The 25,550-nt window shown below is 44.8% G+C and overlaps 1 protein-coding gene across 1 annotated transcript in view; it reads right to left on the bottom strand.

Moving 5' to 3' along the window:
• fancd2 (FA complementation group D2) overlaps positions 1-25,550 on the bottom strand; it is an 89,583-nt gene that overhangs the window by 43,274 nt on the left and 20,759 nt on the right. The window contains exons 13-23 of the mRNA XM_078209918.1: positions 23,560-23,595; positions 22,106-22,252; positions 20,609-20,743; positions 11,994-12,125; positions 11,047-11,154; positions 10,719-10,828; positions 8,838-8,898; positions 8,003-8,122; positions 2,029-2,102; positions 1,237-1,383; positions 1,041-1,141 (exon numbers count right to left, since the gene is read on the bottom strand). Coding sequence (XP_078066044.1) covers positions 1,041-1,141; positions 1,237-1,383; positions 2,029-2,102; positions 8,003-8,122; positions 8,838-8,898; positions 10,719-10,828; positions 11,047-11,154; positions 11,994-12,125; positions 20,609-20,743; positions 22,106-22,252; positions 23,560-23,595 — 1,171 coding nt within the window. The remainder of the gene's footprint in view (positions 1-1,040; positions 1,142-1,236; positions 1,384-2,028; positions 2,103-8,002; positions 8,123-8,837; positions 8,899-10,718; positions 10,829-11,046; positions 11,155-11,993; positions 12,126-20,608; positions 20,744-22,105; positions 22,253-23,559; positions 23,596-25,550) is intronic.

Genomic DNA, 25,550 nt, shown 5'->3' with positions numbered 1-25,550 from the left:
AACATGCCTCCTAACAGACAAAGTTACAGTGATGCTAGCAGGTAATTTGTTACTGCAAGTGCATAACTACTAATTGATCGTTAAACGTACTTGAATCACATTAACAAAAAACAATACAGCACAGCAACAGGCCCTTCGGCCCTCCAAGCCTGCGCCGCTCATGTGCCCACTAGACCATTCTTTTGTATCCCTCTATTCCCAGTCTGTTCATGTGGCTATCTAGATAAGTCTTAAACGATCCCAGCGTGTCCGCCTCAATAACCTTGCTTGGCAATGCATTCCAGGCCCCCACCACCCTCTGTGTAAAATACGTCCCCCTGACATCTGTGTTGAACCTTGCCCCCCCCTCACTGTCCACCTTATCTATGCCCTTCATAATTTTATACACCTCTGCTAGGTCGTCCCTCATCCTCCGTCTTTCCAGGGAGAACATCCCCAGTTTACCCAATCTCTCCTCATAGCTAAGACCCTCCACACCAGGCAACATCCTGGTAAACCTTTTCTGTACTCTCTCCAAAGCCTCCACGTCCTTCTGGTAGTGTGGCGACCAAAACTGGACGCAGTATTCCAAATGTGGCCTAACCAACGTTCTATACAGCCACAACATCATATGCCAACTTTTATATTCTATGCCCCGTCCTATAAAGGCAAGCAGGCCATATGCCTTCTTGACCACCCTCTCCACCTGTGCTGCCACCTTTAAGGATCTGCGGACTTGTACACCCAGGCCCCTCTGTGTGTCTATACTCCTGATAGTTTTGCCATTTATTGTATAGCTCCCCCTTACGTTAGTTGCAAAATTAACTGAAAAACCATATGGCAAGAAACTACTGGCCACCGGTCTGCAGCAGTTCAAGCGGGTAGCTCACAACTCTCTCTAAGGGTGGGTAACAAATGCTGGCCTTGCTAGCAACCCTCACATCCCACTAACTAATTTTTAAAAACCTGGGGCGAAACACCGATATCAGCTAAAAATCAAGCACTGGTTTTCTTTACAAAGATACGCTTTTTCTACTCAAATTAAGTACCTCACAGCGTACCTAATAAAGCGTCAATCTCCTCCAGGTTTCCATTGTGCTGCATCTCTTCACAAAATCTCAGTAGACGGAAAAAGGAAGCAAGACTCACTGGAGAAACACACCTAAAAATAATAAGAGCAAACCGTATCCACACTGTCTGATTAAATTTGTGTTAAAGAAGACGCTCTAAGTAAAAACTGTAAATAAAGATTCTTACTTTTTAATCTTTTGTTTGCCAGTTGTATTTTCTGTGTCAGTGTTAGTCATGCTATTGGACAGCAGTGGTAGAAGATTAATAACAATCCCACCTTCAGTGTCCTCTTCATCCAAGTTGTGCATGGGCTTCAGTGGCAGCATGTATTTCCTGAAAGGATTAACAGTGTGAGTTTTAACAGCTACATGGGGTTCTTCAAACTGCACAATGGGATGAGACTAAAAATCAAGCCATTCATTTCCAACTTCAAACCTAAACCTGACCAGTAGGTCTGTAAAAAAACCTATGTGAATTTAGTTTAGGCAGTCTGCATCCAGCTCGGGGAGGGCATAATCCAAATGTGCCCCGAATTCAGCATCAATTCACAATATTGCTTTCAGAGACTGTTTGATTGTTAGTGCAGCAACCAGGAAAATGTCACACTCGAGTATAGCTAACTTGCAAATCACTGGGTGGCACAGTGGTTAGCACTGCTGCCTCACAGCGCCAAGAACCCGGGTTCAATTCCGGCCTCGGGTCACTGTCTCTGTGGAGTTTGCACGTTCTCCCCGTGTCTGCGTGGGTTTCCGCCGGGTGCTCCGGTTTCCTCCCACAGTCCAAAAATGTGTGGGTTAGGTGGATTGGCCATTGCTAAATTGATCCTTAGTGTCAGGGAGACGAGCTAGGGTAAATGCATGGGGTTATGGGGGATAGGGCCTGGGTGGGATTGTGGTCGGTACAGACTCGATGGGCCGAATGGCTTCCTTCTGCACTGTAGGGATTCTATAAGTAACAAAAACGTTTTCCATTGTTTACCCATCTGTTTCTGGCAGCAGATCAACAACAAAATCCTCTTGAAAATCATCAAGTACGCTTCTTCCAATCAATTCCTAAAGATGAACAAAAACAGAAAGGTGCAATGTTGACTCTATTTTGTTACAAAGCTATTTTTAATAAGGTGCATTATGCAGACATACACGTGGCGGTACAATTCATTGAGGCCAAATCGCAAAGCAGCAGAATAAAACTTTGCACTTGCGATTTCCCAATTCCCTTCAACTTTACTATTTTCTATAATTATACACACATTCCTGTTTTCCCCGTTTCTTGGCCTCCTCCAACCATTTACAATCCTCAACTGAGGGCACACAATTTCCATCCTTGATCTCAAAAAACCGCCACTTGGAGCTGTGCTCAAATGTCCAGAGGGGGGACGTCCCTCCGGCTGTAAGAATGTGCCTGACCTCCACTTAGCCCCTGTCCATAAACACAAAGGCAATGGATGTAAAGTGGGAAATTGGAATCTGATGCACACAAGGAGAAATCAAAACAGTCCATCAGTGTAGGCAAACTTCCGTTTCGGTAAACTCTTCAAGAATTTAGTGCGCTGACAATAGCTGGGTGCCAGAGTATCGACATATCTGCTGATATAAACCTTTAAACTTACTTGACCTTAATCAGCATGTACAGAAGACTATTATACATGTTTGAAAGTCACTGGTCCCCACATGATAAGGGTGGGATGAGGGAGAGATTGGACTTGTGGTTCATCTAGCATCCACCACCCTCCACAACTCAATCTACACTTTTCCCTTCTCCCATCTCCTTCTATTTCTCTAATTCGATCCATGTTAAACATAAACACATGGCGTGATTTAAAAATGGGCAGCACAGGGGCACAGTGGTTAGCACTGCTGCTTCACAGTGTCAGGGGCCTGGGTTCGATTCCCGGCTTTGGTCACTGTCTGTGTGGAATTTGCACGTTCTCCCCGTGTCCGTGTGGGTTTCCTCCGGGTGCTCCGGTTTCCTCCCACAGTTCGAAAGACGTACTGGTTAGGTCGATTGGCCATGTTAAATTCTCTCTGTGTATCTGAACAGGCGCCGGAGTGTGGCGACTAGGGGATTTTCACAGTAACTTCATTGCAGTGTGAATGTAAGCCATATTGTGACTAATAAATAAATACATCGCTTTTAATGTGAAACAGATAAAACATCCTACATTTAACAACTTGCAAGCACATCCACTGGTCTATCAGCCCACTAATAAATATATTTAATGAGTAAATATCATGTCACAATGACCTCTAAATAAATTGCATCAAGCATCTGATCTGGCCAGCTAATACTTCAATCGTTATTCAGTTTGACTCATTTAAGAAACTCATGTTTACATATTACAAACAGCACATTAAAATGAAAGGAACAAAAAGGTATTTATTGAAACGAGAAACTAGGTGCTGGAGTTGCAGCTCAAGGCTGCCCTGGAGCAGCAACACAAGTCCTCATATTTACTACATGGCTGCTCAATGATTCCGCCTGAAAGGGGACATAACCCTCTGGGGTGATCATTCACTCTTGGATCCTATTGGTTCCTCAGGTCAGGTGACTCTCTTTCTGTTGTGCTGTCTTAACCCTAACCCTAACCCCATACACAACATCCCTCTCCCTTTAACGTTCTCATACAATCTTCAAAATCCGGCCCTCCTTCTAGAGTCCTTCACTGCCTCCTCAGTCTGGTGTTGCCTCTTATTTGAGGGCTTATTTGCTCCACTGAGCTCCAGTTTTGCCCCTTCTTCGCAGTCTTAATTTCCTCTTTAGAGGTCTTGCATTGCCTCTTTCTGAGACCATAATTTTCTCCTTTGGTCTTGCAGTGGTTTTTAGAGTTGCCCTCTCTCTGGGGTCTTCTCGGATTTTCCTGTCCCTTGTCCTTTGTTTCTTCTAGTGGTTGTTGCATTAAATGCATTACCACTTTTAAGACTGTGTAGTATCTTTTTCCCACACAGGCTGAGAGTTGCTCAGATACACTTAGTTTTCCTTTGCAGCTGTATTTTGCAACAGATATATCAGTACAGGTACCGTGTATCTCTGGAAGCTTCTATTACTTTTGTCCTCAAAGCCGTAGCTTGCCTTTCCCATGCCAGCCATCTTAACTTCTCGATCTTTTCGATCAGGTTGGGCACTTCTGTTCTCCAAAATTCCAGAACTTCTCTGTTAGAAGTCCCCCCGTGCAGGGGCTCACTCTCCCCGGACCCCTTGCGGGCTCTGTTCAAATCGAAATAGCTCCGAGGCTTTTCTTCCCCTTTTTAACTCTGAACTTGTTTAACTGCGGACAATATCTGCCGTCCCTCCAGATTCCTCCTTTTAAAATATGAAACACAGCTTTCCTCTAGCTGGGTATATCTTCTTTTTTCAAAGACTCCTGTCCGTTTTATTTTCTTTTACTCCTTTCAATTTCCTTGCTCCCAAAGGCTAATCTCTCTTCTCTTCAATTTTTCTTATCCCTTTCCAAACCTCATGACTCACTGGCTACACTGGGTTCGGTACTTCGACAGCCCCTCAGGGTCTGGCACCTAGCTCAACAACTCTCACCGAGTCTGTTCATCCAAAAACCTGGGTAGGTATCCCTCTTATCTAACTTCGATTGAACCGAATACTCACAGGTGTGCGCCATTCAATCGATTCCATCTCCTCACCAATATGTTATGTTGTGGCATTCTGGCGTCGTTAAGAAACTTTAGACTTTGTTAGGAACAGAAGCAGCTCCAGTCCTTACATGTCTACTACATGGCTGCTCAATGATTCTGCCCGAGAGAGGACTCCACCCTCTGGGGTGATCACTCACTCTTGGATCCCGTTGGTTCCTTAAGTCAAGTGACTCTCTTCTGCTGTGCTATCTTAAAGAGACAGACACCACACACACAACATCAAGGACAACCACTGCAGCAGCAGAGTAAGTAGCAAGTGAAAGGAAGATCTCCCAGTTTCCCATGTATGTTGTGGTGGTGCTGTGAGGTTAGTAACTGACACGCATGCTGCTATTCCACTGTCACTTCCAGTTACAAAGAACAAAGAACAGTACAGCACAGGAAACAGGCCCTTCGGCCCTCCAAGCCTGTGCCGCTCCTTGGTCCAACTAGACCAATCGTTTGTATCCCAAGTTATAACCAAGTTGTAAGCATCCACGTTAAAGACGCGGGCCAGGATTTTCCACCCCCGTTCACATTGGGCAGATTCAGCGACGGGAGCGGAAAATATCGCAGGAAGTGCAAAGGTGCATTTTATGTTGGCTCGAAGGCATGACGCCATTGTCTCCTCCGCATGTCAGTGACTTGGTCTGTTTCCTGATGTTAAGCATTGGGAACCTCATGTCAATACATTTACATGTCATTATCAGGCCTGCATGCATTCCCCACTGCCCCCAATCGAAACTCCATCCATGTTGGCATGAAGGCTGAATGATGTGAAGCCCGACTGGTGCAAATGACGAGCAGACCTCCCAGGGGTGTTCAGGTGAGTGCCGGTCATGCCCCAGGTAGCACGACCCTGGCATTCTCCCCCTCCGGCACTGCTTGGGTAGTGTAGAAAGATAGAAAAGAAAGGGCTACTATAAGATTGCCAGGCTCTGCTCGGGTTTTTGTTTAATCAACTTAGATGTAGAATTCACTTTAAATCAATGGGGAGCAAGTTTGTTAGTAATTGTGATTAGGTGTTTTAAATACCTTGTAGTTTTAAATGTACATGTAATACCTTTAATTAGTCCATACATATAAATATATCTTCTATACATTTTTAGAAGTTAAACAAAGAAACTTTGTTTAACTTGATGCACAGTTTCAGAATGCCCTGTGATACTAAACATGAGTTAAATACATTCCTTGAAAGCACCCAACTGTTGGAATCACAAGGCCATAAAGGACACTTAATTGCCTCACCAGACACCTGATCAGAAACAACTGATACAAGAGTGAGTTTTAATGAGGCTGCCTTCACAGTTTCTAATCAAAACAGAGTCAGAAAGACATTAATGTCACAGCTAACGAAAGAGGGGACTTAGTGGGAACTGACAAGGACTAACGATACATGCTGGCATCCCTTGTATCTTGTAGGTAGTGATAAAATGCTCAGTCGTTGAACTGATAAGCAATGTGTACATGTTGTTATTGGCAATAAACAAACTTATCAGGGCTATAATCGGGGAATAGTCTGAAGTCAAGTTGATTTGACCACATTCCTTAGAGATTCAGTTAACTTCACTGACAAAGCCATAAAATACTAATGGCTTTCGTAGGCCCCCTTTATCAATTAAAGGATGCCCATGTGAGACTGTTTTAGTGAAGATGCTTTGTGAGGCTGCTATCGAAATAGAGACATGGGGCCCGATTTTACCATCAAGCTGCGCCCATTTTTGGGCACGTAAAATTGGTAAAGTCAAGCGTGAGACAAGTAACACGATCCACGCCCACCTCTGCGCCGGTTCCCCCTTTACCAAGGTCCGAAGTGCGCACGACGACTATTTAAATGCATTTGCCTGCATTTAAATTGATTTAATGGGCTGCACGCCCAACCTTACCGGCACTTCTCCCTTTACCACTGCGATCGCCCATCCAGATTTGGCACGAAGCAGACATGCTCCACAAAAGTCTGATTCGGGCGTTCAGCTAGTGAGGAGGTAAGTGCCAAGCGTCCAACGGCTCTCTGCTTGAGATTGGGGTTGGGGGGGCATTGCCACTCTGCTTGTGATCAATGAGGGGGCAGGGGGGGTCTGCTGCCACTCTGCCTGAGAGTGGTGGGGGAAAGGGGGAGGGGGCTGTGGTCAGTCTGGGTGGCAGGTGGGTGGGGGGATAAGGGGGTCAGTAATGTTGTGGGGGTGGGGCATTGTCTGTGGGATCCAGGGAGAGACATTGTCTGTGGGGTCTGGGGGAAGCATTATCCGGCCCAGGAGCGATGTGGCGGGGGAGCCACATTCTATTATTTTTTTTCTGCACATGTGCAGTTGGAGGCTCCGATCGGAGCTGTAGGGTTTCGGGCACGTTAAGCCCCAGCCTCGGACTTCTACAGCGCGATTCCGAATCGCTGATATTTTTTCAGTCAGAATGCGTATGGGGGTGCCTGAGAACGGGTCTAAAAGTCAGATCTGAAACACTCCCAGTTTCAAGTCTGTCCAGCATTTAGAATCAAAATGGTAAAACAGGGCCCATGATGTCTGACTAAGAGACTAAAGGACAGGCTTAGGGATGATATATTGGAGTATCCCACAAGGTATTGTGATCACATAGATCAGGGTTGTTCAGTATTATCATTCTATTGGATCAATACGTAAAGTATGTAATTTATAACCCTTTTGATTGGATTGTGTCCAACTGACCGAGCTGCAGAATTGTATAAACCATGATGATTTCCTTTGTCTGGCGGAGTGGTGTTTTTGATCAATTGCTTCAAGACCGCACCCCTTGCTGGCAAATAAAATAAAGACAATCCGTCGGTTAAGTATCTTGTGTTAATGTGTGTTTGTGTCAAACTCGGAAATGGAGATTTCGACAATAGTGCCAGGATGAACTGGTTTGCTTTCTGTGCACTGGGGCAACCTTTAAAAATGGCTCCCTGGATCCTTGAGTTTCTCAGTTGCTGGGCGAATCAGAGGCGGCCCGGCCAGCAAAACATCCCGGGACCAATCACTTGAAGTTTTGTTTTCAAGTCCTGGACTGTATGGCGAAGAAAGGCGCCATTGCCACACCGCTGCCTGACACCAGTCTTTGCCAATATCCAGGGAAATCCCGGCCCTGGTGTTCCATAGATGCGCATTGCAGTAATTCGTCGGAGCACTTTCTAGATTTGCTTGTGTAAACATATTGTTTCGGCACTGACCAATCAAGACACCAAATTGAAAACTTAAATCCGTGTAGGTAAAAAAAAAAAACGTTGTGACGGTCAAGACAGGAAGAGAGATTTGCGGACAGATCTGAGTATCCAATGGGCAAACTGGTGAATGACTAAGTGTTAATGACGTTACCTGTACTTGTGGATCCAGGTTTCCCTTCTGCACCAAGTTAGCCAATTCGTCGTAGTAAAGAGCTGCAGCTTCTGCAGAATGCTCACTGCAGGTGCGCACCAGTTCAAGCAGGGCTGTGGCCTTAATATATAAATTGTTTCAGTAATTAGGGCAATGACAAACCAAATTATCTAACTTCTGGTTGGTCTTAGTGAAAAACATGCAGAATAGATAAAAAGGCACAATAAAACAAGAACACAACAATTATTGGTTCTAGAGATAACATGCTGAACCTCTCAAACCTGTGACCTCTATCACCTAGCAGGACAAGGTGATAGGAAATAGAGAGAATGTTAAAGTATGGTGCTGTGGCTGTTAGGAATAAGATATAGCTTTAAGTTTAATTCATATTCTTGATTAGTGGGTTAATAAGGTGAAAGCTGGGGCTAGTTTCATTTAGCGTTTTCCCTGACAGAGGCAGACAGCAAGTCTTGAAGGTTTGTTCGTGTACATGCATTTCTAATGAAATTTTACAAATGATAGTTAAAACAAAGTAGAAAAACTGGGCTGTTGTCAAGCAACAGGAGACCCACAGAGGTACAAGGTGACCCGCAGCGGAATTTGTTAGAGCAGGCAGGATGGGAACTGCAGACAGCAGATTTCCCAACAGAACTGAAGGGGTTCTCAGGAAGACCTTCTCAAGTCAGTCAAAGGGAGAAAAAACAAACAGGGTTCTGGAAAAGGTTCTGTTAAGTGAAGTACCAAGTAGCAGATACCGGAGAAAAATAAGGCTACCAATGTTTTCGGCCAAGCAATTTTTTGCCACTCGGGGGAGGTGGAGAAAGTAAGGTCATACCTGTCTGAATGACTCCTTGCTCATGGATGGCAAATCTGATGGTTTGGGTTCAACTTTACTTCTGAAAAAGTAGCAACAGTCAGGAATGTAGATATTGTACATGGGTTTAAACCGAGCTACAGGGATAACAATTTCGTACTGTGCTCTGAAATACTATACTGACTCCAGCTGTCAAGTAGTTGGTTTATGCTGTTATAATATATCCTGAGCAATTGGGACATCATAAACATACACAATGTATGGGCATTGTATAGCAACAAATTGACAAAATACAAACTTCGACACAGCAAACCACTTATTTTTCATTCTTGACAATGGCATTTTCAGTGATATGAGTCAAGAGAAAGTGCCGAACACCCTGTCAATTTATGGAATTATGTGGGGAGGGGGAGGCAATGGCGCAGTGGTAATGTCACTGGAATAAGACCCCACTCCGGCAGCTGGTGGAATTTAATTCAATTAATAAAATCTGGAATATACAGTTTAATCTCAGTAATGGTGACCATGACAACTATCATCGAGTGTCGTAAAAAACCCATCTAGGTTGTAAAAACTCATCTCTTCTAATGTCCTGTAGGGAAGGAAATCTGCCATCCCGACCCGATCTGACTAACAAGTGACTCCAGACCCACAACAATGTAGTTGGCTCTAAATTGCCATCTGAAAATGGCCTGCAAACCACTCAGTTCAGGGGCAATTAGAGTTGGGCAACAAATGCTTGCTTTGACAGAAATGCCGACATCTCATGAACAATTTCTCATGGGGCAGGCGAGGCGATGGTCTAGTGGTATTATCGCTAGACTATTAATCCAGAAACTCAGCTAAGGTTCTGGGGACCCGGGTTCGAATCCCATCATGGCAGATGGTGGAATTTGAATTCAATAAAAAATATCTGGAATTAAGAATCTACTGATGACCATGATACCATTGTCGATTGTCGGAAAAACCCATCTGGTTCATTAATGTCCCTTTAGGGAAGGAAATCTGCCGTCCTTGCCTGGTCTGGCCTACATGTGACCCCAGAGCCACAGCAATGTGGTTGACTCTCAATTGCCCTCCAAAGGCAACTAGGGATGGGCAATAAATGCTGGCCAGCCAGCAACGCCCATGTCCCACAAATGAATAAAAATATATTTTTTAAAAAGTGTATTTTGCTGTGAATGCATTCACACATTTACACCATGCCAATATACTGTACTTTCACACTATTTGCAATGTCTTTCTGCCACATTCAAAGTAAAGAAGAAAAGAACTTTCATTTATATAGCACCTTATGTAACTTCAGGACATTTCAAAGCACTTTACAGCTGTTGAAGTACTTTTGGAGTGAAGTCACTGTGATAGATATTTGTGCACTTCATGGTCTCACAGACAGCAATGACATCATGACAACATTATCTGTTTCGGATATTGGTTAAGGGATAAATGTTAAGAGCATTTCCCTGCCCTTCTACGAATTAGTGCTTTTGGGATCTTTCATGTTAGCCTGAGAGCAGACAGGACCTTGATTCAAGATCCTGTACAAAAGACAGCATCTCTGAAGTGCAGCACCTCCCTCAGTACTGCGCTAGATCGTGCTCAACTTCCTGGACTGGGATTTGAAGACAGAGCATGTTGACAAAGATACAGAGTGTCACCACTGATGCATGGCTGACAAAGGACACTGGAAGTCCGTGAGACACTTTGTTGTATTGGCTGTGGAAGGCACATCCCAGAAGAAGGCCGCTGATTAATTTAACTTTCGTTGCAAACAAAAACCTGTCTACTCATTTGGACAACTGTCCAAAACGTCTGCAAAAAAAATCCACTCCCTCAACAGCCTTGCCATAGCATTTGGCCCCGACACTCATTAAACATTAGATGATACATATGCTTTATTACCTGTCATAAGCCATGCAGCCCACCATCATGACTGCCCCAATGATCCCAATGCGCTTGTATTTGGACATTGTACTGGACAGCTGCTTTCTGATAACAATGTGCATGTCATCCTGTGGAATAGGACAAGGCAACTATTAGCAATCCCTCTAGATAACATGGAACATTACTGCAGGGATTGGTCCTTGTAGGCAAAGAAAGAAAAACACTTGCAAAGCCGACGTGAATGCAGATTTTAAAACAGGCCATCGATCCAAACATGCAAAAGGACACAGGGGCACAGGCAAGAGAAACTGGAGAGTCTTCTGAGATTTTCGATTCTCACTCTTACCTGAATGTGGCTGCCATCCTGGCCTCTACTAAAAGCCAGTGTGCCCAGGACAAAAAACAACTTCCTTATCTGCTGGGGAGATAAGTTGTCCATGTAATCCAAGATGCCCTGTGAATTAAAAGACAAATTTCCTAATGACACAACAACAAGTGCCACGATGACTATTTTAAAACACTTAAGTTATTGCAGAAATAAAAACAGAAAATGCTGGAAAATCTCAGCCTCTCTGGCAGCATCTGTGGAGAGAGAAACAGAACTATCGTTTTGAGACTGTACAACTCTTCTTCAGAGCTGAGTAAGAGATAGGAATGTGGTGGGTTTTATACTGTGGAAGAGAGGGGGGGAACAGAATAGGCGGTCAAGGAATAAGGTGGGAGCTCAGGAGAGATTGTTGGCGGAACCGGAGCTTCCCTCATCATTGCTATGCATTAGAATGCAATTTATAAAAGGGAGCATATGCAAGCTCCACCCTTACCTGACTTAGAACTTTGTGAACCTACTGAGCATTGAGCATTAAACCATCATAAAATTGTATATAGTAAAAATGTGTGAGCAGTGACAATCTTGATTCACTCAATGCATTCCAACAGAGGTTATAAATCAGGGCCGGCTCCTGTTATTTCTCCCTCTTTTTAGCTCTGAAAAAGTCACACGGACTCGGAACATTTTCTGTTTCTCTCCACGGATGCTGCCAGGCCTGTTGAGTTTGTTCAGCATTTTCTATTTTTAATTCGTAGATTCTGCCATACGTCCGAGGCAAAGACACAGCTCAAAATGGAAACTCAGTGTAGTGAGGCATTACGGATATTATTTATTTCTATAGCACATGACACAGGTATATTGAAATTTGAATATTTTCTAATTATGCCACATTCCTCGACATTTTAATTGCTACTCTTGAAAGTAAAATACAAAACAGAATTCTACTCAGAATTCCTTCCACCTACCTTCACAAATATGGCATATATAGCCATTGCCGACAAACTCTGGGAGACCAGGTCTATAATCACATCAAGTGAGGTATCCACTTCTGTAGTGAAACCACTACAAACGTGAGTCACCAGCGCACCAACAACCTCCTGAACAGAGACACAGGTACAGTCATCAAAACGTGTTCTGGATTTAACAAAGTGTGATAACTTGAATATCAAACGCACAAGGTACTCAGCAGATTTAATCGTTATGACACTTCTTCACATTCTGATTAAATGTCAAGAAACACTGTCTGGAATTCTCCAACCTTGCCCGCAGCTGGGAGTATCCGGTCCCACTGCTGTGAACAGAGAATTGGTTGGGTGGTAGCGGAGACCAGATACTTTCGGCCATTATATTAAAAATCCCTCACAGCAAAGTGCACTAGATCATTGCATTTTTTAAAATAAATAGGTGAAATAACACAGAAACAGTGCTAGACTCTCAGCCGGTGACCCAATCACCACCGCCAATTAGCATCACAAGGTGCCAGCTGAAACACAAAGCTACGCTTAAACTCTGTCGCTTCAGTTCTTAACTTTCTAATTCTTTTAGCATGTAACCCTGTAGTATTATTCAGATACTCCTTGTTGTAGCTAACATACCTTTCCTTGAATTGTCATCTTGCCGTGGTAGGGAGGCTTGAACGTTCTGTTGGTCCTGAGAGCGATGCCATCCGGAGTCTAAAGCTCCTGGGCAGGCTCACTCATGACGGGCGGCACGGTGGTTAGCACTGCTGCCTCACAGTGCCAGGGTCCCGGGTTAGATTCCCAGCTTGGGTCACTGTCAGTGTGGAGTTTGCACATTCTCCCCGTGTCTACGTGGATTTCCTCCGGATGCCCTGGTTTCCTTCCACAGTCCAAAGATGTGCGGGTTAGATGGATTGGCCATGCTAAATTGCCCCTTAATGTCAGGGGGACTAGCTAGGGTAAATGCATGGGATTGTGGAGATTGGGCCTGGGTGGGATTGTGGTCGGTGCAGACTCGAATGGGTCGAAGAGCCTCCTTCTGCACTGTAGGATTCTATGATTCTGTGACAATAAGGTCAGAGGGGAGCAACTAGACAAAATGCAATCATAAACAAGTCCTCAACGGCGATCAGGCGGAAGTAACTTGTATGGTATCAATGGCTGCAATGGCAGATGAAGCCTGCAGTGGTAGGGAGATCCCAAGTCATTGAGGTTCCCTTGCCACTGGAACTGGACCTACCCTCTATCAAGAACCGTGTGTCTGCTGACGTGCAACAGCATACCCATGTTAAAAGATGTCTGGCACCAAGCGTCTATCTAGAGGAAACCAACACACACGCCATGTGCAGGCCCTGTGGCAATCGGCAAGAGGTGATGGGAAGAGGACTATGAGATTTGGAAGTCTCTAGCTTCGGACCAGCAAGTAGATGGTGGAGTTTGATTCAGCCGTCTCGTTCTTCGAATAGGAACAGGAGAGCGTTTCAGCAGCTTTCTTCGCGGCTGAGCAGCCCTCTCCAGAATCCACCCCACATGGGGAAAGGGCTAGAAAAGATGGTCTGTCTGTAAAACCGTATCTGGCAGGCTCGTCTACCTCTGGTCAGAAAATCAAAATCAAAGTTAAACTCAATTTCGGAACCTGGAATGTATGAGCCTTCATGGATAATGAGCAGAACAATTGGCTGGAAAGGCGAACTGCCCTTGTTGCCCATGAACTCAGGCACATCAACATTGACGTCACTGCCCTGCAAGAGATCCAAAAAGCAGGCAAGGGGCAGCTGAGGGATGATGGCAGTGATTACACCTCCTTTGGGAGAGGAAAACCCGATGATCAGCCCAGGACGTATGGAATTGGATTCACAAATTCTCTGAGCTCCTTGTCAGCACCAATGAGTGCCTCATGATCTACAACTTGCCAAGAACCAGCAGGCAATGGTCGTGAGTGCGTACGCCCCAACCCTTGATGCCAATGATGAGTCCAAAGAAGGCTTCTATTCCACCCAAGGCATCATACTCTCCAACATCCTAAGAAAGATAAGATAATCCTCTGGAAAGGAAGGAGCTGGGAATTGCAACTCCAACGGGGTTCTCCTGCTCACCAAATGTATGGAACACCAGCTTGTCATCACTAATACACTGTTCTGCCGTAAGACGAATTCCAGGCTTCCTGGAGACATCCACGATCAAAGTACAGGCACACAATAGACTTTGTATTGTCCGATCCAGAAACAAAAGGATGCCCTCATCATCAAAGTGATGACCAGTGCAGGTGACTGCTGGACAGAACACCAGCTCACCCACTCCTCAATGTCCATCAAACTCCACCAGAAGCAGATAAGGATGAAGAAACAGCTCAGAAAAAGAGATCAATGTTGAGCAGCTTCACGAGCCAAGCATTCTAATGAGCTTCAAACAACGTCTTCACCAAAAAATATCCAAAAAGTGTTTGTTCTAATGGAGTGAAGGAAAACTGGAAAGAGAGAAAGACATCTCAAGCTGTGAAGAAACCATTGCCAACAAGACCAGGAAACATCATGACAGGTTCAAAGAAAACGACCACACCATCCAAGATCTCATCGCCAAGAAGAAAGCTCTCTGTACATGGCAAGACAACCTAACCAGCAAGGCAAAGAGGAGAGCTCACCAATCAGTAACGGTGGAGGTACGAAGAAGAACGAAGAAAATCAGCAACCAATGGTGGACTGAGAAAGCTAAGGAGCTGCAACTCCTCGCCAATAAGCATGACACCTGGAATGGTTGTTGGACGTTCCGGGGTATAGATGTTTCAGTAAGTGTAGGGAAGCTGGTAAAAGAGGTGGAGGAGTAGCATTGTTAATCAAGGATAGTTTAACGGCTGCGGAAAAGCACTTTGAGGGGGATATGCACACTGAGGTAATATGGGCTGCAGTTAGAAACAGGAAAGGAGCGGTCACGTTGCTAGGAGTTTACTACAGGCCCCCAAATAGTAATAGAGATGTGGAGGAAGAAATTGCTAAGCAGATTATGGATACGCGTGGGGGTCACAGGGTAGTTGTCATGGGGGACTTTAACTTTCCAAATATTGATTGGAACCTTTGTAGGTCAAATAGTTTGGATGGGGCACTTTTTGTGCAGTGTGTGCAGGAGGGTTTCCTGACACAATATGTGGATAGGCCGACAAGGGGTGAGGCCACATTGGATTTGGTACTGGGAAATGAACCGGGCCAAGTGTTAGATTTGGTTGTGGGAGAGAACTTTGGAGATAGTGACCACAATTCGGTGTCTCTTGTTATTGCAATGGAGAGGGATAGGGCCGGACGGCAGGGCAAGGCTTACAATTGGGGGAGAGGTAATTATGATGCGATTAGGCAAGAATTAGGGGGCATAAGATGGGAACAGAAACTGTCAGGGAAAGGCACTGATGAAAAGTGGAACTTTTTCAAGGAACAAATACCGGGTGTCCTTGATAGGTATGTCCCTGTCAGGCAGGGAGGAAATGGCCGAGTGAGGGAACCGTGGTTCACAAAAGAGGTGGAATGTCTTGTGAAAAGGAAGAGGGAAGCTTATGTAGGGATGAGGAAACAAGGTTCAGATGGCTCGACTGAGGGTTACAAGTTAGCAAGGAACGAGCTGAAAAAGGGGCTGAGGAGAGCTAGGAGGGGACATGAGAAGTCCTTGGCGGGTCGGATCAAGGAAAACCCCAAGGCTTTTTACTCTTATGTGAGGAATAAAAGAATGACCAGGGTGAGGTTAGGGCCGGTCAAGGACAGTGGTGGGAACTTGTGTATGGAATCAGTAGAGATAGGCGAGGTGATGAATGAATACTTTTCTTCAGTGTTCACCAAGGAGAGGGGCCATGTTTTTGAGGAAGAGAAGGTGTTACAGGCTAATAGGCTGGAGGAAATACATGTTCGGAGGGAGGATGTATTGGCAGTTATGAATAAACTGAAGGTCGATAAGTCCCCTGGGCCTGATGAAATGTATCCTAGGATTCTTTGGGAGGCGAGGGATGAGATTGCAGAGCCTTTGGCTTTGATCTTTGGGTCCTCGCTGTCCACGGGGATGGTGCCAGAGGACTGGAGAGTGGCAAATGTTGTTCCTCTGTTTAAGAAAGGGAATAGAAATGACCCTGGTAATTATAGACCGGTTAGTCTGACTTCGGTGGTTGGTAAATTGATGGAAAAGGTCCTTAGGGATGGGATTTACGACCATTTAGAAAGATGCGGATTAATCCGGGATAGTCAGCACGGATTTGTGAAGGGCAAATCGTGCCTCACAAATTTGATAGAATTTTTTGAGGAGGTAACTAGGTGTGTTGATGAAGGTAGGGCGGTTGATGTCATATACATGGATTTTAGTAAGGCGTTTGATAAGGTCCCCCATGGTTGGCTTATGATGAAAGTAAGGAGATGTGGGATAGAGGGAAAGTTGGCCGATTGGATAGGTAACTGGCTGTCTGATCGAAGACAGAGGGTGGTGGTGGATGGAAAATTTTCGGACTGGAGGCAGGTTGCTAGCGGAGTGCCGCAGGGATCGGTGCTTGGTCCTCTGCTCTTTGTGATTTTTATTAATGACTTAGAGGAGGGGGCTGAAGGGTGGATCAGTAAATTTGCTGATGACACCAAGATTGGTGGAGTAGTGGATGAGGTGGAGGGGTGTTGTAGGCTGCAAAGAGACATAGATAGGATGCAAAGCTGGGCTGAAAAATGGGAAATGGAGTTTAACCCTGATAAATGTGAGGTGATTCATTTTGGTAGGACTAATTTAAATGTGGATTACAGGGTCAAAGGTAGGGTTCTGAAGACTGTGGAGGAACAGAGAGATCTTGGGGTCCATATCCACAGATCTCTAAAGGTTGCCACTCAAGTGGATAGAGCTGTGAAGAAGGCATATAGTGTGTTAGCTTTTATTAACAGGGGGTTGGAGTTTAAGAGCCGTGGGGTTATGCTGCAACTGTACAGGACCTTGGTGAGACCGCATTTGGAATATTGCATGCAGTTCTGGTCACCTCACTATAAGAAGGATGTGGAAGCGCTGGAAAGAGTGCAGAGGAGATTTACCAGGATGCTGCCTGGTTTGGAGTGTCGGTCTTATGAGGAAAGGTTGAGGGAGCTGGGGCTGTTCTCTCTGGAGCGGAGGAGATTGAGGGGAGACTTAATAGAGGTTTATAAAATGATGAAGGGGATAGATCGAGTGAACGTTCAAAGACTATTTCCTCGGGTGGATGGAGCTATTACGAGGGGGCATAACTATAGGGTTCATGGTGGGAGATATAGGAAGGATATCAGAGGTAGGTTCTTCACGCAGAGAGTGGTTGGGGTGTGGAATGGACTGCCTGCAGTGATAGTGGAGTCAGACACTTTAGGAACATTTAAGCGGTTATTGGATAGGCACATGGAGCACACCAGGATGGTAGGGAGTGGGATAGCTTGATCTTGGTTTCAGATGAAGGTCGGCACAACATCGTGGGCCGAAGGGCCTGTTCTGTGCTGTACTGTTCTATGTTCTATGTTCTTCGGTGCCACCAAGGCAATATATGGACCCAACACTTTAGCCTCAAACCAGTGTGAAGTAAGGATGGAACCCTCTTGAGAGCAGAGAAAACATCAACGTTCAATGAAGAGACCACTTCAAAGAACTCCTGAACAGTGATAAAATCATAGATGAGTTTGTGTTTGAGTAAATCCCCCAACTTCCCAAAAGATGATCTTGGACTAGATGATCTAGGGCAGTACGGTGGCACAGTGGTTAGCACTGCTGCCTCACAATGCCAGGGACCCAGGTTCAATTCCGGCCTTGGGTGATTGTGTGGAGTCTGCACATTCTCCCCGTGTCTGCGTGGGTTTCCTCCAGGTGCTCTGGTTTCCTCCCACAGGTCAAACCTGTGCAGGTTAGGTGGATTGGCCATGGTAAAATTTCCCCTTCGTGTTCCAAGATGTTTAGGTTTGAGGGATTAATAGGGTCAATGCATGGGGTGGGTCTTGGTAAGATCCTCTGACAGAGTCGATGCAGACTCGATGGGCCGAATGACATCTTTCAGCATTGTAAAGATTCTATGACTGTGAAGTCTCAAACTCAATGGCATAGAGCGCAAGAGCAAGGAGGTTATGTTGGAGCTGTATAAAATATTGCTTAGGCTGCAGTTCTAGTCACCTCATTATAGGAAAGATTTGACTGCACTAGAGGGATGGAGCAGAGCTAACAGTAGCGCTGTTCTATCCTGTTGTGGGTTCTCCGCAGCCGGTCTCGACAGCAGTTTCCAATGTGAGATCCTAGCCAATAGGTACACTGCTTATTAGTGTCTCTGGCTGCCTTTTTTGTAACGAAACGATCCATGTCCACAGTCCTCTTGTCTTGCTCGCAAGTGAAAGAAGCTCGCCTCCAAGTGAATTCACACCAAAAGCATGTACGTACAGGACACTTGGTGCAAAATGTACATGCAGACCTTCTCGCTGTTGCCTTTTATGGTCGGAGACTACCATTAATTATGTTTATTTCAAGTCTCGTTGCACAGTGGTTGGCTTGAGTCCAGAAGATGTTGCAAAATCTCTTCTCCTTCTCCTGTTTGAGATACACATCTGCCAGTCTCAGTGCTTCACTCTATTTGTCCCATGTATGGCTCATAAACAATTTCCAAGGGAACAAAAAAATTGAGGCAGTGGGCTTTGGCCGCATTCAGAATAGTGTGCAGTTTTTGGCATCTAGATCAGGTGATCTTCTGGGAATACCATGATCCTTTTACACCGGCTGGTGACCCACCCGAGGTTGCGACCCCCACTTTGAGAGAGCCTGTTGTGGAGATGTCAATTGAAGTGTGTGCTCGTAAGAGGATTCATTCTTCTAAGCTCATCCCAAGGCTGCAAAATTTGTATTTGTATCACTCCATTCTGCCACATCCCCCAATTGAAAATACACAAGGCATTGGTGAGGCCGCACCTGGAGTATTGTGCACAGTTTTGGTCCTCTTATTTGAGGAAAGATGTGGTGGCATTGGAGGCAGTTCAGAGGAGGTTCACGAGATTGATCCAGAGATGAGGGGTTTGTCGTATGAAGAGAGATTGAACAGTTTAGGCTTATACTCTCTGGAATTTAGAAGAATGAGGAGTGATCAAATTTGAGGTATACAAGACGATAAAAAGGTATGGATAAAGTAGACATGGAACAGACGCTTCCGTCGGTGGGGCATTCTAGGACAAGAGGTCATAGTCTTAGGATAAGGGGCAGCAAATTTAAAACAGAGTTGAGGAGAAACTTCTCCCAAAGGGCTGTGAATCTGTGGAATTCGCTACCCCAAAGTGCAGTGGATGCTGAGACAGTGAGTAAATTTAAGGAGGAGTTAGACAGATTTTTAATTGGTAATGGGTTGAAGGGTTATGTGGAGAAGGCAGGAAAATGGGGATGAGGAGCACATCAGCCATGATCGAATGGTGGAGCAGACTCGATGGGCCGAATGGCCTAATTCTGCTCCTATATTTTATGAACATCCCTTTAAGTGTTACCAAACCACAATTTCCTGGTCCAGCACCAGGCTGCCTCCTGTATTTACCCAAGTGTACATGGAGTGTTTTGAATAATTAGGTAAACAATGACCTTGAAAAATTGAGTGACGAGATTTGGTCCACTCCTCAATGATGGAGAACTGATCATCAGTAACATCCCCACGTCCTTAATCACCGCCAATACAAATTTACCATTACATTGTACATCACTTTGGCGCTCCAAAATACTGTACTATTACATACCAAGAAATTACAAATTCAGAAAGACGGGAGAAAACCCACCCAATGGTTCAGATGATAAGTACAACTAAGCGACAAAGCCTACGATGGTTCCAGGTTCAATCCATGATTTGTGAGTTAGCAGATACATACAGGAGCGTTGTGACATCTAATATATCTCCCAAGGTTAGAGGTGGGTAAAGAAAAATTAGCCAGAGGAGCTTGTGTTTCTAATCATTACCCAATAAGGAAGACTTATATTTATGAGCTCAGTGTGTTCTGAGCTCATGGAAGGTTCTACATGGCGGCACAGGGGCAGCACAGTGGCACAGTGGTTAGCACTGCTGCCTCACATCGTCAGGGACCCGGGTTCGATTCCCAGCTTGGGTCACTGTCTGCGCGGAGTCTGCATTTCTCCCCGTGTCTGTGTGGGTTTCCTCCAGGTGCTCCGGTTTCCTCCCACAGCCCGAAAGATGTGCTGGTTAGGTGGATTGGCCATGATAATTTGCCCCTTAGTGTCAGGGGGATTAGTTAGGGTAAATGCATGGAGTTATGGGGATAGGGCCTGGGTGGGATTGTGGTCGGTACAGACTCGATGGGCCGAATGGCCTCCTTCTGCACTGTCGGGATTCTAAGATACTAAAGTAAATACTTCTGAAGTTTAGTCACCACCGTAATGTAGAAAACACAGCAGCCAATTTGCACGCAGCAAACAACACTGCTAAAAAAGCTAAGACTCTGCATTTAACTACGGTCAGGTTTTGATGATGATGCCTCCTACAGTCAAAAAGCCAACGATATTCATTGTTTAGGTTCATACATAAGTGAGTGCTAGAGTGAGAAATCAGAAGATGCCAATGAAACAATGCTCTAGAAAAAGCTCCTCACAAGCAGAGGGAGAAACACGCACAGAATCACTTCTCTTACCTGCTGACAGTAGGAGTCAAACATCATAAAGGTATGTTTGTACATCTGACTGCCGAACGACACCACACTCAGGTCTGCGGATCTCAACAGGATCTGAGCCAAATAGAGCACGGAGGAAAAGTACTCACGGACAACCTAGAAAGAAATCATGTTATGTTTTGGCAAGTAATAGGATGATTTCTGGCTGTCGGGAACAACTGCCCCAAAATAATAGTGCGTACCACAATGTGCTATATACAAAGCTTTTAGCGAACCTATTGCCTCCATCACTGATTAGGCTGCAAAATAGATATTAGGCTTCAGTTAGAAAGAATCAAACTCTCACAATAGGTTGGTGCTGTAGTGGTACAACTTGAACTGATGCTTTTATTTTATTGTGTTATTTGAAGGATTGTTGGCTTTACTACCAAGGTAGTAAAATTATCAAATGCTGCAGTTTTAAATCATCCAGAGGTGCTCAGAGTTAAATATTAAAGCATTGAACCTGAATGTTAAAATATAATAGTTACACTTTGTAATTTTGTTCAAAACTGTGGAAGAGAAATGGTTGAATACCAAACTAACACATGGGGAGGGAAATCTTTGGGCACTGGGAACCTCTGAAGAAATGAGTAGCAATTGGAATCTGCAGAGAGTGGTTGGGGTGTGGAATGGACTGCCTGCAGTGATAGTGGAGTCAGACACTTTAGGAACATTTAAGCGGTTATTGGATAGGCACATGGAGCACACCAGGATGATAGTGAGTGGGATAGCTTGATCTTGGTTTCAGATAAAGCTTGGCACAACATCGAGGGCCGAAGGGCCTGTTCTGTGCTATACTGTTCTATGTTCTACAGGGGCGGCACGGTGGCACAGTGGTTAGCACTGCTGCCTCACAGCACCAGGGATCCGGGTTCGATTCCTGGCTTGGGTCACTGTCTGTGTAGAGTCAACAAGTTCTCCCCGTGTCTGTGTGGGTTTCCTCCGGGTGCTCTGGTTTCCACCCACAGTCCGGTTAGGTGCGTTGGCCGTGCTAAATTCTCCCTCAGTGTACCCGAACAGGCACCGGAGTGTGGCGACTAGGGGATTTTCACAATAACTTGATGGCAGTGTTAATGCAAGCCTACTTGTGACACTGATAAATAAACAAAGATAGCAGGAAGGCAATAGTTCTGGGAGGAAAACAGACAGTGAATGAAACGAAAGATGAGGGAGTGAGCAGAAGGGGCTGATTAAAATAATGGAAATTGATGCAGGAGAAATTATGCTCCAACATTCATTGCAGTAAGTGGCCCAAAACTTGACTCTCCTTGCATGTGTAAAACAAAAGTGTAATTGAAACTATTGGGCCAGGCCAATTAAACAAAAATAGCTGATGCAGACAAACAATTAAAAAAGCTGGGCCTGGCTTAAACATAACTCCTGCTGTTGGGACAGTGACCATCTCAGATTTCAGCAGTACACTTCTCACCCTAACAGCAGAGAATGAATTGTCTACAGTTAACTGATGACACTGACCAGAGCATGACTCCTGAATGCAACCTGCAAAAGCTGATCCCCAATATGGCCGAGACGGATTTTGCTACGAAGCAGTTTCTCCACTTGTTTCTTGCTGTTGCTCGTGCTGGTTGTGTGGAGGATCAGGAGAACCAACAGATCGATAACCTTCCAACAGAAACAAAAACATTACAGAATGTCAGCAGCTCAATCCCTACAACAGCAAAAGAGTGGGAGAATTCTGCAACCTTTCTGTTCACCACAGCAAGAAGTATTCCAATGTACGAGCCTCTATTAAGTGCAGGAACAAGTATGCAAATGCACCAATTCTTGCCAGTGGGAGGAGAGGTAGGTTTAAGTCGATTGGTAAAAGAACTGGAGGCAAGATAAGAAGTTTTTATACAGAGAGAATTGTTGTGATCTGCAATGTGAAGCAGATGCAATGATCATTTTCAAAATGGAATTGGATGAATACAAGGAGTGAACAAAATTGCAGAGTGATGAGAAAAGAGTTGAGGGAATGGAACTAATTGGATCACTCTGGCAAAGAAACAGCACGTGGTCAATGCTCCAAGTGGCTCTTCCTGTGAACTTGAAAGACTGAGCGGCACGGTGGCACAGTGGTTAGCACTGCTACCTCACAGCGCCAGGGACCCGGGTTCAATTCCAGCCAACTATCTATGTGGAGTTTGCATGTTCTCCCCGTGTCTGCGTGGGTTTCCTCCGGGTGCTCCGGTTTCCTCCCACGTTCCAAAGATGTGCAGGTTAAGTGGGTTGGTCATGCTAAATTGCCCCTTCGTGTCCAAGGTGTGCAGGTTAGGGGATTAATGGGGTAAATAGGTGGGGTTACAGGGGCGTGCATGGGATGATCTGTCGGTGCAGACTCGATAGGCCAAATGGCCTCCTTCTGCACTATCGGGATTCTATGATTCCATAATGTGTATGTGTTTCTTCCTTATAATCACCAACATTTTGCGCTCACTTCAAATTCCTCAATCTATGATAAGGACACACACTTACTACCTGATTAAGGGAAAAAATACATTCAATAAACTGGTCCTGCAGTCATTTAGACAGTTACTGGGCACTTCCAGGCTGTATAATGCTATCAGATGTGAAGCCATCATCCCTCCTGGAGTCAGTTCCACTAAGATTCTCCCTTCTCCCAAGAGTTACGATTAAATGAGTAAATGCACCATACTTTGTCAGAATTGTGTATTCCATTAATTTCCCATCACTTTCATAAAGAGCAAAGTAAATTAGCCCTCCTTTGTTTATAACCTTTTTTACAGGTGAAATAAGATTCCTATGGACTATACTTGGCAGGTTAACACCACTCATTTGCCTCCAATGAGGTGCTTGCTCTTTTTGTTCACCAGCATTTACTTCGACAGATCACGCAGTAACCTACATGATTTCTTTTAAAATTAGGAAATAATTACAAGAAACCGTAGATAATAGTGGGAATGAGTTACCTTGTGCTCGGCAGCAGAATCTGCAATTTCAATAGCCTGCAAGAGAAAATAATATTAGTCTTTATGTTTCACATCGCTACGTTAGATACAAGTACTACTTCAGAGACTTGGTCACATAATCTTGGCTGACAGTCCAGTGCAGACTGACGGAGGATTGCACACTCTGCACCCAAGAGAGGCACCACCTCTTGGGTGGTGCGTTTAACTGAGTTGTGTTCCCTCCCCCCCCCCCCCCCCCAACCCTTTCAGATGGTCGTAATAGATCTTAGGTGAATATGCAAAGAAAACCAAGGGAGATCTCGTCAGTGTCCTGGCCAATATTTATCCCTGAACCAACACCACTTAAACAGGTTATCTGGTCATTATCACATTGCTGTTTGTGGGAGCTTCCTGTGCATAACTTCGCTGCCAAGCTTCCTACGTTATTGAAGTAATCACACTTCAAATATAATTCATTAGTTGTAAAGTATTTTGGGACATTCTGAGGTCACAAAAGCTGCTATGTTAATGCAAGTCTTAGAAGAATGAGTTGACGCATTTTGGCAGAAGGGATAGGGTGAGGCGATACCATCTTAACAGCACAGTTCTAAAGAGTGTACAGGGACAAATGCATAGATCTTAGAAGGTGGCAGGACATGTTGAAAGAAAGACTGGTTGACAAAGCATATGTGATCTTGGGCTTCATAAATGAAGGTATCGAGGGCTAATGCACGGGAAAAAAGTCTTCCTTATAAGGGTTAGATTCTGTGTGCCTTGATGCTCAGCTACAAAGAACAGGCAAGTTCCAAATTTAATCCCAGTGCATCCAGAGTTATCCGAACCCAGCTGTGGCAGCGGGCAGGGCACTATAATAGACCTCACCACATTTGGCTTATCAGAACACGGGCAAAACCAGTTACAGCTCTGCTGCTGATCACAGTCCACTCAGTCAAACCAGAAAAGGTTCGACTGAGGGCAGTACTGTATATGTTATGCTTCATTTCTTAATATTCTGAGAACATTCAGGATTTGGGCTCAGGGGTAAGGAGCAGTCACTTGACCCCCCCTTACAATTGTGCCCCAGAAAGAGTCAGGAGGGCGAAAGTAAAATTTTCGAAAAGATTCCCCATTTCTAATTCTCTTTTTTCTAGATCTCTCCAAGGTTTTGATTTATTATTGTCACATGTATTAATATAGTGAAAAGTATTGGTTCTTGCACGCTATTTAGACAAAGCATACCGTTCATAGAGAAGGAAATGAGAGAGAGTAGAATGTAGTGTTACAGTCACAGCTAGGGTGTAGAGAAAGATCAACTTAGTGCAAGGTAGGTCCATTCAAAAGTCTGATGGCAGCACAGGGAAGAAGATGTTTTTGAGTCAGTTGGTACGTGTCCTCAGACTTTTGTATCTTTTTCCCGATGGAAGAAGGTGGAAGGGAGAATGTCCAGGCTGCGTGGGCCCCTTAATTATGCTGGCTGCTTTGCTGAGGCAGCGGGAAGTGTCGACAGAGCCAATGGATGGGAGGCTGGTTTGCGTGATGGACTGGGCTACACTCACAACCTTTTGTAGTTTCTTGCGGTCTTGGGCAGAGCAGGAGCCTTACCAAGCTGTGATACAACTAGAAAGAATGCTTTCTATGGTGCATCTGTAAAAGTTGGTGAGAGTTGTAGCTGAGCTGCACACTATGCTATGAGGTACGTTTTACTACCAACAGTTATATCAGAGAAATATCTATCAGAGACCAGATCAGGTAAAAGTGTTAAATGTGCTGCAGAGATGCATGTAATTATTAAAGGGTGAATGTTGCATTACTTTGGACTTGAGATGCCTTTCCAAAAAGAAAACCATATTTGCAAGCTTTATATTTAGCATCTATTATTTTGCAGGCAAATGTTTTCTTTGCACATCTGTCCATTTATAAAAATAGCTACCGCAGAATTTCCCATTCATTATCCAAGTTCAGGGTTCAAGACAGACATTATTATGCAGACATTGCGGAGAGTCAGGTAGAGT

This window comes from Mustelus asterias, chromosome 3, assembly GCF_964213995.1.
Source record: "Mustelus asterias chromosome 3, sMusAst1.hap1.1, whole genome shotgun sequence".
Classification (NCBI taxonomy): Eukaryota; Metazoa; Chordata; class Chondrichthyes; order Carcharhiniformes; family Triakidae; genus Mustelus; species Mustelus asterias.
Note: the sequence above shows the minus strand (reverse complement) of the source record. Positions and strands in the feature narration are given on the sequence as shown.